Source organism: Vigna umbellata, chromosome 7 (assembly GCF_029865625.1).
Source record: "Vigna umbellata cultivar VRB3 chromosome 7, Vumbellata_1.0, whole genome shotgun sequence".
Classification (NCBI taxonomy): Eukaryota; Viridiplantae; Streptophyta; class Magnoliopsida; order Fabales; family Fabaceae; genus Vigna; species Vigna umbellata.
Window position 1 is genome coordinate 38363501 of NC_142171.1, and position 15533 is coordinate 38379033.

The 15533-nt window shown below is 33.2% G+C and overlaps 1 protein-coding gene across 1 annotated transcript; it reads left to right on the forward strand.

Moving 5' to 3' along the window:
- The first annotated feature begins 3612 nt into the window (after positions 1–3612).
- LOC148195937 (formin-like protein 6) lies at positions 3613–9510 on the forward strand. The gene is made up of 4 exons (XM_088094292.1): positions 3613–5387; positions 5484–5683; positions 7894–8135; positions 8245–9510. The coding sequence occupies exons 1-4, from the start codon at positions 3982–3984 to the stop codon at positions 9034–9036; spliced, it is 2640 nt and encodes an 879-aa protein (XP_087950418.1). The 5' UTR covers positions 3613–3981; the 3' UTR covers positions 9037–9510.
- Positions 9511–15533: the final 6023 nt, after the last annotated feature.

The window sequence follows — 15533 nt, forward strand, 5'->3', positions numbered from 1 at the left end:
TAATTCTGACTGTCCTTATTCAAAATCTTTCTTTGGTTACATTCTAAATTGTCCTATTGTACCTGTTAATGTACTCTGACGCACAAATCATCAGTTAATTCGATCGGAATCACAACAAAGTCTTAAATCTTAAATAAATGTAATCACCTACCTTCTTATTTTTTATTTCTATTTATATGTTTCTATATGAGTTTGATATCAGTGAAACCCTAATCACAGTCCAATCATAGTCCACACCTGCTAAGTAATGTTTTTCAATAATCTTAATTAGAGGTGGTGTTTAGGGATAATTTATGGTTGTAGGTTGTCTGTTCAATCTCCATTCTTCTATTATCGAAAGGTGTGTACGTTAATTATTTGAATCATATGAAATTTGGTGGCTGAAAGAAAACTATTCGATCGATCGTTTTCTTTTGATGGTCTCATCCAGTTAGTTCTGCCATAGGTGACCATACAATACAATATCAATTTTGTCAAATTGTATTCCGTTTGATTAACATCAATGAATCTTTGAAAGGATAAAATTTATTGCAATTTTAATAATTTTTCCAAAATATCTTCATATATATATATATATATATATATATATATATATATATATATATGTGACTATGTATTCGTATTTCACTTATTATTTCAAATATTTATATTTATTCATTCATACTGTTTTAATTTGAATTGGTCTCACCAAAATAAATTATTGAACATAATAATATTGTTGGAAGTCATAATTTAGATGATGTCAATTTAATATATATTATTAAAAATTTAAATATAAACATAACTTTCACATTTAAACATTATATAAACGTAAATATCCAACAACAACATTAGAGTTGATGATTAATTTTGGATCCAACTACCATTGTTATATAAGACTCATAACACTTGAAGTCAATTAAATTATCAATAAATATGTAGTTTAGTTCAGAAGATTGTTGCTTAGCTCGAATTGTTGATATAGAAATGACCAAATACAGTGAAACCTATTCACGTGGTTTATAGCAAGACGCCAAAAGCTTGAACCTCACCCATGTTTCCTGTCACAATATGTATAGCTACGAAACACATGGCTAAAATTATTAATAACAAATACTTACGAATTAAGAGATTTCATACGAGTTCACATTGGAGAGGAAAAAAATAAGATATATATAGTGGATAAATTAAATGTTAATATCAAAAGACATCGTGTTAATAAGGGCTCTTTATTTTTTATTACTTAAAGAATTAAAAGTAGACTTTATTAGAATAAATAAATGATGTTAATATTTTTTATTTTACAAATTTCTATAATTTTATCATTGTTTATGTTAATTGCTTAAGAAGAAATTTTATATTTTATCATCTAAACTATTAATTATAATATATAATTAGGCGATGAACTTTTCTAATAATTACTTGAAAATAACATATATTTGAGGTGGTTTCGACATACTTCACCAGATAAATTAATCTCTAATTAGCAGGTGAAACCTACCTTTGCTTCAATTGATAGATCTGCAGTAATAACTAAATTAATAAATAAAATAGGTTATAATAATATTGTTGATCATGTTCGTACATACCAGGCTCTAACCAGGGACGTATTTAAAAATTCAAGCTAAAAGTGATTATAATTTAACACGCATTGGTTATTGTAATAAAAAGGATTATAGTTTACATGTTTGACTTTTTTTAGAAAATGATACAGTAAACCAGGATATGTTATTTTTTCAGTTACTCCACAAATGCTAAAGGCTACCACTTCTATTTTCTTATTATATATGGAACATGAGGTTTAGAGTACTCTTTAAATATATGTATGAAGTCTTAAATATACCATTACTAGTCTAATCTTTAATCTATCAATGTGATCCTTGAATAAAATAATTTATTGTTGTTTTCATTCATAAAAGTATTTTTAATTTTTCAAATAAGTCCCTGTTGGTTATATATATATATATATATATATATATATATATATATATATATATATATATATATATATATATTCCACGATTCAAAATTTTAAAAGCACGAAAAGTAAAATACAATCAAAGAAAGACGTAAATTTTAGATAACAAAGGAACATTAAAGTGCTCCCACTATAAGTTTTATCTGTTAGTGGTGTATATGAATGAACACGACAAAGTGGAGATTTAAAGGACTACATGGATGATTTTTTAAGATATATTTTATGTGAGAAAAGGGTAGAACATTCACAACGGATTTCGAGAATGTGTGGATTGAATTTTCTTTTTTTTTAGTGCTTAATGACAATCTTGAGTTAAATTTAACAATAATAAATGGTTAAATTTTAAAGACAAATCAAAAGCTAGATGTTCTCAAAATAAAATGAAAATATTTATTTTGATATAAATTTTTGAATTATCACATGACTATGAGTCATAAATATTAATGTCCATTATAACAAACGTATATATATACTAGCGGTTCTGTTCGTGTGTGTATATATATATATATATAATCTTTTAATTTATGTGTTTTTTTTTGGTAAATAAAAATAAAATAATTATTATTATACATTGTATTAAAAGAAGATGTTGAGATAAAAAAATAATAATTATATAATATCAAATATTTTAGACATCTACAACTTAATCCTATATATAAGCAATTACTTCTTGTCTTAAATTTGTGGTATTTTATCTCTGCTATTTGTTAGTTTCTTTTTTTTATCATTTTCCTTCATTTTTTTCTATTTTTTTTTATCTTTATATTAGTACTATTTTATTATGGTTTTTTAGTATAATTATTAAGTGTAATATATATATATATATATATATATATATATATATATATATATATATATATATATATATATATATATATATACACACATTAAATGAGGAAATCTCAATTTGTATATATCTCTATCTAAACAATATTAAATCAAAAGTATGTTTTTATAACCTTTTTTAAAATAAACCTACAATAGCTCCCCTCTTTAAAATAATTTATCTTCATGAAAATTATGATAATTATTGACAGTAAAATATACGTTTGTTTATTAATTAAGGATCTCCATCAATAAACAAACCGTCCATTTGATTTTTTTTCACAAACAAACACAATCCAAGACGAAGATAGATACACCTCTAGAATCCAATGGCTATGTCTTCTCATTATTTTGCTTGTCCACTTTTTGGTGTGTGGTCACATTTTCTCCACAAGATCCCTGTTTGCTATTTTTTTTGAATTATTTTTACTATTTTTTTCTTCTGACTAGTGTATTCAAGACACAATGGTAAAAGATTAGTAGACAAAATGATTCTATTCAAAATTAACCCTAACTGTGCAGAAAATTATAATGATAACAATTCATAGAATTAACTAATTTTTAACTTATATTTAAATATTATTCATTTGGATAAAGAATGTAGAAGGGAAGCCATACAAGCAGAATATAACACCAACAAGGGGGAATTTGTGCTTTTCCCTCATTACTTGCAAACAAAAAATAAGGGATCTTAAGGTACTATTCTTTTAACATTACCACTACATAACCATATGTCATATTTTCCTTATACATCCACAATATGTTTATCTACTTCCACGTGTATAATGCGAAAATGAAGAACGTAGAACATTGCCACGTTTCATTCCCACTAATAGTATAATGCTTATAATCTTTCCTCTCTATTCATTGACTTCGTTTACTACACCGTAAATTCATAATTTAGTAAAATTTAGAAACAACATTGCACTTGAGAATGACATAAATTAAAAAAAGATTAAAGTAAAAAACATAAATAAAATAAAATAAAAACGGCTCCTGCTGACGGAAGCTTTGTAGCATCCAGATCTTACATTACAGCCGAAAGAAGCTTCCTCTCTCTCTCTCTCTCTCTCTTTTCAGACACACACACTCTCTTTCTCTCTCTTATTTCGAGGAGAGGAATTTGCGGGAAAGAAACGAAACCCAGACATGAATTGGGTGAAACAAAAGGTAACAAGCGAACCCCACGATAATTCGCCATGAAAGCTCCTCACTTGAGCTTCTTCTACTTCTACATCATCCTCCTCACACTGTTCCTCTTCCTATCCATACCAGTCAACACTGCAAAAAGGGTCAATAGTAATACCAGCGCTAATGAATCTGGTACAAGAAGAATTCTGCACCAGCCATTGTTCCCGGCGAGTTCGGCACCACCGCCACCACTTCCGGTGGAGAGTCCTCCATCGCCGGAAGGCGGAAACATCCCCTTCTTCCACGAGTACCCGGCGGGGCCCCCACCGGATCAGAGCCAAGCAGCCCCGTCCAATTCCAACACTTCAATTGCAAACCCAACTGCAACACAACCCGCAAAGGGAACAAAGAAGGTAGCAATCGCGATCTCAGTGGGGATTGTGACCCTTGGAATGCTATCAGCGTTGGCCTTCTTTTTGTACAAACACAGAGCCAAACACCCAGTGGAGTCTCAGAAACTGGTCGCTGGGAGTGGGAATACCAATAACAATAGCCATATCTCAAACAGAAACGAGGTTGATTCAACTGCGCCACCGTCGAGTTTCCTCTACATTGGGACAGTGGAACCCACGCGAGCCTCTACCAACGACTCGCGAGACAACAGAGATGTTAATAAGGCCAACAGATCGCCGTATCACAAGCTCAAGCGATCCGATCGCTACCGTCCAAGTCCTGAGTTGCAGCCAATGCCACCGCTCAGTAAGCCTCCCGACGGAAACTACCCGCCGGCGGTCTCCTCCTCATCGGAGTCCGATGAGGAAAGCCGCGGCACGGTGTTTCACTCGCCGCAGAACTCGTCGGTCGATGGGTACTACACGCCGGCTTCGCGGCAGAGCTCTCTTGTCAACGGTAGTCCCGCGAAGCGTGACACGAATTCCACGCCCACACCCGTTGTTCCGTTTTCCAAGAGAACTTCGCCCAAGTCACGCGTTTCGGCACCCTCGCCGGAGATACGCCGTGTCATCATTCCGTCGATAAAGCAGCCCCCTCCACCGTCGCCGCCGCTACCTAAGCATTCCAGAAAACCGAAATTTTCGGCGCCTCCCCCACCTCCGAATTTGAAGCATCTTCAGTCAACAACCGACACTGTTTCGCACGTGTCAAATACTTTACTCAATCCTCCTCCACCACCTCCACCTCCGCCTCCTCCACCGCCGCCGCGAAAATCAGAGTCTCCGGCTGTTAGTGTCTCCTCTAATTCTGCATCTGTAAAGAGGCAGTCTTTGTCACCAATTGAAGGTAGTGTGACGAAAGGTTCAGAAGAGGTTGAACAGAGTGTGAGTTCTTCCGAGAGGCTTGAAGCCAATGACAGGGATGGAGCCAAACCAAAATTAAAGGCTCTGCATTGGGATAAAGTGCGTGCGACCTCAGACCGTGCTACAGTGTGGGACCAGATAAAATCAAGCTCGTTTCAGTGAGTTCAATTAGTTAACTAACAGTATTCAGATATTAGTATAACTGGAAGCTAATGTTTCTTTGTTTCTATGATATGGCGTTTTTCTTTAAATAGGTTAAATGAAGACATGATGGAATCGTTGTTTGGATGCAAAGCCACGAATTCTGCTCCGAAAGAACCTCCCAGAAAATCAGTTTTTCCTTCTGTTGATCAGGAGAACAGGGTGTTAGACCCGAAGAAGTCACAGAACATAGCTATACTGCTCAGGGCTTTGAATGTGACCAGAGAGGAGGTGTCTGAAGCTCTTTTAGATGGTAACTTGCTTTTCTCATTTTTTCAAATTAGGGGATCAAATTAGACTTGATACTTGAGGACAGATTTCTAATTTGGGTAAATTATACTAAAAGGGTGATTCGTTCATCTTACTGTTAGACATTTTTGGGGCCCTAAGCTACAGTGTTGACTACTGAGTTCTTCTGCAGTATTCCCTTAATTAGGTTGTTAATGTCACCTACCAAAACAATGCTTCTAAGATATGTTAATATATTCGATTCTGTATACTGTGTGGGGAAACATGGAGTGAGGGGCATAAAGTTCTATCACTGTTTATGCCAGCGATGAAGAGAGAATATATCATACAAGAAGACAGAGTGCATAGTACAAGGACTTCATCTTGAAGTCACCATCATAGCATCTGAAATTAAGTATGAGAATGTCTAAGCAGCATCATGCCATGTGCATTATTATGTTAAGCTATGAAATTAGGTATTCAGTAACTGTGATCTTAAAAGTGCAATATAGATACAATCCAACTCATAAATTATAATACTCTCGGTCATAAAACATCCTTTAGAAGTATAAAAGAATAATTGAACATCCACCAAGGTGGGATCACACCCACTTCATCCTCCACTCCAAACTGAGAAAGATCTTTTATTCACATACTATTCTTTTATTTCTATTGGAATTATTGTCACTAAACTCAATACTGACATGGTCACTGTACTTAATTAGCTTATCATTGTTACAATTCCAAAACTTCCAAGATGTGCAGTTTTGGGCTCTGACTGTCACTAAACAGAGCGGCGACCTTGTTTAACAAACACATGAATTTCACACATGGCACAACCAGACCAACACACCATGTTTGCTTCCTGTGCTAATCCAAAAGATGGATTATTCTTCCTTGTGGGATCACGACATTTCTTCTTTAATCTTTTGTCTTTGTGTCGGTGTATATCCTTTCTTTAGAAGTACTGATATATAATTCCTTGATATAAACTGTGGACAAGCCAGTAAGCAGTTCTAATTTCCTTATAATCCATTGCCTGTCAGCAGTTTTTCCTAGAAACGGTTTAAAGTATATTGCTGTCAAAGATTTAAACGTCATGCAGGTTTACTGTCTATTCATTCTTATCGTTAACAGAGGGTCTGCCTTACTTTTGTACATCCACCTCAAATAGCACTAGTAATTGTAACGTGTTCTATAAAAAAGCCTGCCATTATATTTTACACTCAAATTTAAAGTAAAGCTATTCTTATTTCTTAATAGTGTTTATCTTCTGTGGGGGTTGATAAAAAGTACCGAGGTAAAGAAAAAGACGGACGTAAGGCTTTTTATCCTTCTAAAAGCAGACATATGATAGGGTAATTACTAGCATGAAAACCCGTGAAGGCAAAAATTAGGACTTTCCTGTAACGATAGGTTTACACCATGACTCAATATTAAATCCTTGTTTAATATATAGTCCTGGATGTGTTTACAGGGATATATAGAAGGCTTTATTCAAGTTCATGCATTTTAAGGATGGCATTCTCTTGATCGAGTAATCAAGAAAATAAAAAGAATTCTAAACTTGAATTTTGGAGACAGATTGAAATCAAAGTTTTTTTGCTTGAGGAGAAGAAAATGAAAAATGTGTAATACCACAAGTTTCTGAGTTTATTTACATGGGGATCAATATTACATAATGATAGAGTAGTATATGAATATGGTTACAAGTTGTGTGATTAAAATGGAGAAAGACATGAGGAATTATTTTTTATTCTAAAGTACATATTCAAAAGTTGTTATACTACTATATGATCTGACCGTACCTATGGTGGTAGTAAATGTTAGGCTTTGAAGGTGCAAGAGAAAAAAATGGGATTAGCATAAGTGAGTATATTAAGATGGATGTATGTATGACTACACGAGAGAATAAAGAATACATAATTATTGTATATCGAAGAGATATTGGTGTGATACCTATCTAGAAAATATTGATAGAAACTAGAAAATAAGGTGATTTGGATACAGGCAAAGAAGGCCATTGTAGGCAACTGTGTGTAAGTAAATTGCATGGGATATAGCCATTTGAAAAGAAGTAGAGGAAGAGAAGGGTACTGAAAGAAATTTTCCTTGACATGCCTATTGTTTGTTTTCAAAAGCAATTCCTTATCTGCATCCTGTATTTTCACTTTGAGAACAGCAAAGGATGTATTTTCACTTTGCTAATTGGCAGTATTTCTTTCAATGAAACAGGGAATCCCGAAGGTTTGGGCACTGAGCTATTGGAAACACTAGTAAAGATGGCTCCGACTAAAGAGGAAGAGATAAAGCTTAAAAACTACGATGGTGATCTCTCAAAACTGGGATCTGCAGAAAGGTTTCTTAAAGCAGTGCTTGATATCCCTTTTGCCTTTAAAAGAGTTGAAGCTATGCTCTATAGAGCCAACTTTGATGCAGAAATTAACTACCTTAGAAAGTCTTTTCAAACCATGGAGGTCTAGTTTCTACCCTTTATATCTTTGTTTTTTTGCACAAATTCCTTGTTATCTTTGATTTCTTGATCTCTTACAGGAAAGTGATCATTCAGTTGTTAATATCTTTCAGGCTGCAAGTGATGAATTAAAGAACAGCCGCTTATTCCTCAAACTCCTTGAAGCTGTTCTAAGGACGGGAAACAGAATGAATGTTGGCACTAATCGAGGGGATGCTAAAGCTTTCAAACTGGAGACACTCTTGAAACTAGTAGATATAAAAGGAACAGATGGAAAAACCACATTGCTCCACTTTGTGGTTCAAGAGATCATTAGATCCGAAGGTGCAGGAGCTGAATCTGCAAATGAGAATGTGAAAATGGATTCCAAATTTAATGAGGATGAGTTTAAGAAGCAAGGATTGCAGGTTGTGGCAGGGCTCAGTAGAGATCTTAGTAATGTAAAAAAGGCAGCTGGAATGGATTCAGATGTCTTGAGCAGCTATCTTTCAAAGCTTGAAACAGGACTTGATAAAGTGCGATTGGTTTTGCAATATGAAAAGCCAGATGTGCTTGGCAATTTCTTTAACTCTACGAAGCTATTTCTGAAATATGCTGAAGATGAAATTGTAAGGATTAAAGCGGATGAGAGAAAAGCTTTGTACCTTGTAAAAGAAGTCACCGAATACTTTCATGGGAATGCAGCAAAGGAAGAAGCCCACCCTCTCAGAATTTTCATGATTGTGAGAGACTTTCTGAGTATTTTGGATCTAGTGTGCAAAGAAGTGGAAAAAATGCATGATAAAATTGTTGGTGGTTCTGGCAGATCTTTCCGAATACCTCCAAATGTATCATTACCTGTTCTCAATAGGAACAACCATCCAAAGCAGGATAGAAGCTCAGACGAGGAAAGTTCATCCCCCTAGTGTGTGAATATGAAAGAAACCAATGTCATTCAGAATAACAGGCAAGTAAATGAATGATTTTCGATAACCACCTTCCCAGAATTGGATTCATTGGGGCCATTTCAATTGTAATGGTGGTGAAAAGACAGCCCTCCGTGAGACTGAACATCAAACATCAAAACTCCAAAATGCATGCTGGGGTGGGGTTAAGAAACTGAACTCGCTGGTTTACCGGCGGTATACAGAAATGGGCTGCAAAGGTTCGTGGCATCCTCATCCTACTTCATACGAAGCATAAATAAAATTTTAAATGGGAAGTTCAGCGAATGCGTCATTTTGTTTCTTCTCCAATGCATATTCTACAGTCAAAATAGATTTTATTAGGTCAGAGCTCCACACAATTGTCATATTGTAGAACGTTTCGATTTCACTTAAGAGGCTCCTATATGTATTTTTTAAATCAATTATAAATAATAAATATCAATTTTGCAGCAACTCTTTGTGTGTGTCCAACAAAATACATTCAATGTTTGAAGCACGTGGGATAAGAAAATAAATGTTGCAGTGGGTGATAAACCCCAATCTCTTAAGCACTCTTTTCACTATGGAAAAACCAATCCGTTAGTGAGTTTCGAAAGTGAACATTACCAGTAAGCAAATTTCATCGTCAAAACGTTCCACTGGCTTGGTTACCGAGCCAAAATCCTCTATTCTGAACACTATATATACATAACTTTTATGTTTGTTTTAATCTAAGATCTCGTATAAATTTAAAAAAAAGTTATCGTTACGTATTCTAGTGGGTTATTATATTTTTTTCCAGTGAAGAAGACGTGGAAGGAGGAAATGAGATCTAAACATACCCCAATACCTCCTAGAAGGGAATATGGCGATAGTTTTCTACAGCAGTTTATCATAAAATCAATTTCTATAAAATTCTAGCAATTTATAAACTAACATGTAAGGAAACATTGTGATAGTAGTACGTTGACTAGATTTAAACCAGTCTTTCATTGTTATAATGGTCACCATCATCAATAAATTCCAGTAATTAAAATACAATCAGACACTGATATATGTACCTTTCTAGGGTGAATCATCGTCGGAGTAACTTTATCCACAGTAAATCCTGCTAAAATAGCTTCCAGCTTGAACCATTGTAGATAATACCTGAAAGACACGCGTGAGAGACAGGATCCTTGAACAATATACAACATTTTCTATATGATACCAAAAGAAATATGATCTTAAATATTTGGACAAAGAAATTCAAATGCAAACGGTAGGTAAATGACTAAGACGCCATTTAATCGCATGAATAACACGGGTAACATATACCAAAAATATCTAACTATCTACCAAATAAAATATTGTTGGCATGAACTGGTCAAAATGAGTCTATTAGAACATTTGAACAACTACGCTCAATTTATTAAAATGTTGCTGTTGAGTGGGTTTGAAAATAAACTATTGAAGTTTGATTAGATAATAAGAGGAGAGTAATAGTCTTAATTTCTCTTATTTTCTCCTCATTCTCTGGTTTTTGCTTGAGAGGGGTGAGAGAAAGTTAGAGGTATATGTCCATTTTTTTTTTCTTTTATCTTGTACTGGACTGAGTTGCATCCTCAAACTCATGCTTTCGGCTGTTTTTTCCTGCACCTCCATTTCTTCTTCCTGCACTCCCTAGACTTGATTAAAAGACGATTTTGTCATCTCCTTCTTCCCCGTACCGGCCCTGTACCAGTCTCCTTCTGCACCGGTGAGTTTGGCAGCGAGTTTGGCGGAGAATGTTGAGGGAACGGCGGCACCGAAAGATTGCTAAGCAGGGGTTGCTAAAACCCACGCTTCGCAGCTGCTCGTTCGAAAGGGCTCTGCACAGGTTGCCACGATTGAAGAAGTCCGGAGACGGCAACGGAGAAATCGTGGCGGCAGAGAGCTGCCCCCAACAAACTTGCAACGAAGCTGTGAGTTGACCAAAACGGGCTCAAGTCGTGCCAAAACGACGTTGTCTGCGGTTTCTAGAAAAGCCCAGGCGATTGCAGCGACATCGACGCCGGCGACAATATTTCAGGGAACTGACCCAGATTCTACCTATTTTTTGTGAAGTGAAAGGTGATGGTGGAAAGTTTAGCGGAAAGAAAGAATTGAAATTTTTTTGTAGAAGAAGAAGATGGATGGTAACTACGGTGAAGGATCATGGAGAAGGGAAATTTCGAGAAGAAGAAACCCTGAAGCTAGCTGTTTCAAAAGACATACAAATTTATTTTGGAACACTAGTTCTGAAAATAATAATTATATAAGTGATAAGACTAAAGATTACTTAACAACCTAAATATTTGACATTGTTGTTATTTACTTTTTAGTCTGTTCTTTCTTAAAACAATTTTATTTTTTTCTTTCTTAAAATAATATAAAGTTTAACAATTATTTTATTTTTATAGTATGTATCAAATAAAAGTATATTATCATATTATTATTATAATTATAATTAATTCTGAATTTTTTTTTCTGAAATAAGTTTTCTGCAAGAAATTTTGGATATAGAAAGGTTTTCTAGAACATATGTTTCAAAATTTGTTTTTACTTTCTAAAATGAATATTTTGAAAAATATTTTCAAAACATTCCATCTAGATTATATTTATTTTTCGTGTTTTAAAAGATATTTTTCCAATTTAAAAGTATTTTGAATTATCTAATTCAAAAAATATTAAGAGTAAGAGATGTAACCTTTTTATTATTTTAACAAAGAATAATCTCAAGATTAACACTTTTATGGGATGCAGAACAAACAAAGTAGGGTGCAGAATAAATGGTCATGCATTTTTTTTCTAATGAGTTGATCTAAAAAAAAACATTTGGACAATTCTTTTTAGGACAATTTTAGATTTATCTTTTGATTAACGAAGTCAGGTGAAAAATAATGAAGTGATTAACTAACTTATTTAATGAGCTGATTGTATTTTATAGTATCTTGTCCGCACTCTTCTTCATTTCTTTCATGTTGTTTTTTCTGGTATATGGTCCTCGTGTATATCTTCCATTTTCGTTACATTCAAAGAGTTTTAAGATAGATTTTTCGTTGTAAAAGTGTGGTGGAAGTGTTGTTGTGTTCGTGATTGACATTAGAGTTGGGGAGAGTGATTTTTTAAGTTTTTTTTGTGTCAAACTGGTACATCAGTCTATTTGAAAGCTTCAGGTCTTGATCAGATTTCACAATCCAACACATACTCTCCAGTTATTGACATTCGATCGGATATTAAAATCTGAAAACATGTATATTGAGTGTCAAAATCTGAATCTTCCTCTATTTGGACTTCTATATAATGATATAAAAGAAATTACATTTTGACATCCGATATAGGTTTTCAAATTTTGATATCTGATATGTGTTTAACATGTTCTTAGTGTTATTATCATTTTTGCTTTTTGTGTTTTGCTTCAATTTTAATGATTTTAGCTTTCCTAACTAATAATATATTAGATCCCAATTAATTATTTATGATTATCAATATTATCCTAATCACTGTATTATTATTATTACTCATTTATGACTTTATTGTCGTACATTAAAGTTAGCATTTGTGTTGTGTTTGGTATTTTGATTTGTGCTAGAAAATTAAAAAATTTAATAACCAATGAAACTAATAAAACATGTAGGATATAGAAGTTATTAGTATCAAAAACATTGTATCGGATATGAAAATCTGAAAGAAAAAACACTGGATTTCGAAATCTGGTGTTTCTTCTATCGGATTTTCATATCCGATATAATGTTTTTGATAATTTTTTTATTTTTTAATTATATTATTTATAAATGTTTATTATATTATTTTAAAATGTTTTATTATATTATTTATAAATATTTAATTAGATAATTTATATGAATTAATTTAATTTATGAAAAAAATTAAATTTATTTAAGATTGATAAATTTATATAAAAATGATATGAAAAATTTAAAATTTTTTCTATATAGTGTTAAATATTATTATTTTAGTATTTTTTAAGTATATTAGATTATTTATAACTGTTTAATTTGTTGCATCATTTTATTATTTTTTAATTTAATTATAAATGATTAATTTACAATTATTTTTTATGTTGTTAACATTTTTTTATAAAATAAAGTGTATGATTTTTATTTATTTATTAAAAAAATTGGTATTTAAAATTGTTATGAAAAATTTGTAAAAAGTTTTAGGTAGTTTTGAATAAACTAGTAGTATAAACAACATATATAGATATGGAAATCCTACATTTTTCATAATTATTTTTGTAATTTTTAATTATATTATTTGTAAATGTTTATTATATTATTTTTAAATATTTTGTTATAATATTTGTAAATGTTTAATTAGAGAATTTGTATGAATTTATTTAATTTATTAAAAAATTAAATTTATTGAAAATTGATAAATTTATTTAAAACTGATATGAAAATTTTAAGATATATTTTAGGTAGTATTAAATATTATTATTTTAGTAATTCTTAAGTATATTAGATTATTTATAACTGTTTAATTTGTTGTATTAGTTTATGATTTTTTAATTTAATTATATGATTAATTTATTCTATTAGTTTTTATGTTGTTAACATTTTTTTATAAAATAAAGTGTCAGAACCCATTAAAAACACACCCAAAAACTTCAAGTAGTGGGATCCATGTACCAAGAAGTGAGTGAGCGTCTCAGTTAGTGGAGAACAGGTGGCTGCAGGAGAGTGATCGTTCGTTTTGGGCGACGACATTATTTAAGGCCAAATTTCAAATGTCGTGCCACTTCTCTGCATGCCTTTCTTCTCAGACCCTGCTGAAACCATTTTCTCCTTCTTCTCTCTAAAATCTCCTCCTCCTCTCTAAGAAAACCTCACCATTTCTTCTTCCGATCACCTCTCACGCACCGCTGGAACACTCCCGGCGTCAAGAGCTTCCATTTAAACCGATCGATTTATGATTCTGAGCCGGTGAGTCTCTTTCTCTCTAGTGCGTTCGTTTAAGTCTTGCATGCAACCCTCTATTTCTGGTTGCCTGAGTAGATAGTATAATTCTGAGCGTTTCTGAGTTTCTATGTGGTTCAGTATTCCTAAAACGTGGCCGTCGGACGCTAAGTCTTTGGTAGTAGGGAGCTTTAATCCTGCATAGTTGAGCGTTCGGTTACGTGTCGAGGTAAGGGAAGCTTATATAATTTGATTAAATTCTTGTTTGAACGTTGGCATGTTTGCATGATACGTTGTTTGATTATTTGATGAATATGAGATTTGTGTGTACTGCTTGTTTGAACGTGTGGATGGATGAATGATGCATGTTGTGAATTGAGTTGAGATAGGAATTGATATTCAAACTGTGGTAGTCTGAGTAAAGGTGATAGTATGGTCGAGCGTCATTAGCGAGCGTTCGATTTTTCTTGGGAGTGCATGGTCTTACTTGAATTATCATGCGTTAGGGATAGTGTTTAAGAGTCTTTCTGTAATATTATATAGGAATAGGTAAACTGTGACCGAGAGTTTGTATTCATCGTTCAGTTTTCGTTGAGCGTCCGTTCATGTTAAGTTTTTCTTCTAGAAAGGATTTCGTTAATGAAGAGCCTATTATAATAGTAGATATGTATATATGAGTGTTCAGTATAATTGTAGTTTTTCTTTAGACTTCCTAAACAATTTAGTTAAATGTGTTATATACTACTTAAGTTCGTAGGCATTGTCGTTCTTTTTCCTTCAGAATTAAGTGGTGGCTCAATTGTATAGATTTATATTCATTTGTTTTATGTGAGTTTATTAGTGATCGGTCTTGAATCAAGCGTTTAGTCTCAGTAGCGCTCGTTCATGATAAGCATTTGGTCTTTGACCAACGCTCGTCCAATAGTGTTCGGTTTCTACATGGCTCGGTCTTAAACCAAGCACTGGGTCTTGTTTTCTGTAATATATATTATTACCGTTCTTAGAATGAGAGTCTTCATTCAAACTCAATAGCGTCCGTTACTTCATATTTTCTCATCAGTATTAGTATTTAGTGTAAATTAGTGTTGGTCTTTAAAAGGTGTTCGGCCTAGAGTCTTAGTACTCGGCCTAGGCTTTGTGGCGTCCTGTTGAACTCTTAGGAGTCTGTTTATTGAAGTAGATGAGTAGCGCTCAGTCTCATTAGTTTCTAAGAAGCGTTATTCCAGTGGTACTTGGGTTATGATAAGAGCGTATGATCTTATTTCATTTGAATGTATGGATGATTAAGTATGAGGAAAATTGAGATGTGATGTGTATGAAATAGTTGATTATGAATGAGTATTCCAGGGAGGAATATCTCAGAAAATGGCTATTGATTGGTAAAGTATGAATGTGGGCAAAGCTTAGCGGGCGTTCATCCTGATATTCCATGATTACTCGTTCTCATGTAGAGAGGAGTAAGTCACGTGTGGGAATGGCAGGAGGTCCTAATCCATAAGGTTAACTTGGACGGAACAGATCAACCTCGGGTGGCAGCTGTTGAGGGTATCCCAGTTACTACATCACCCGGGTGCACGAACG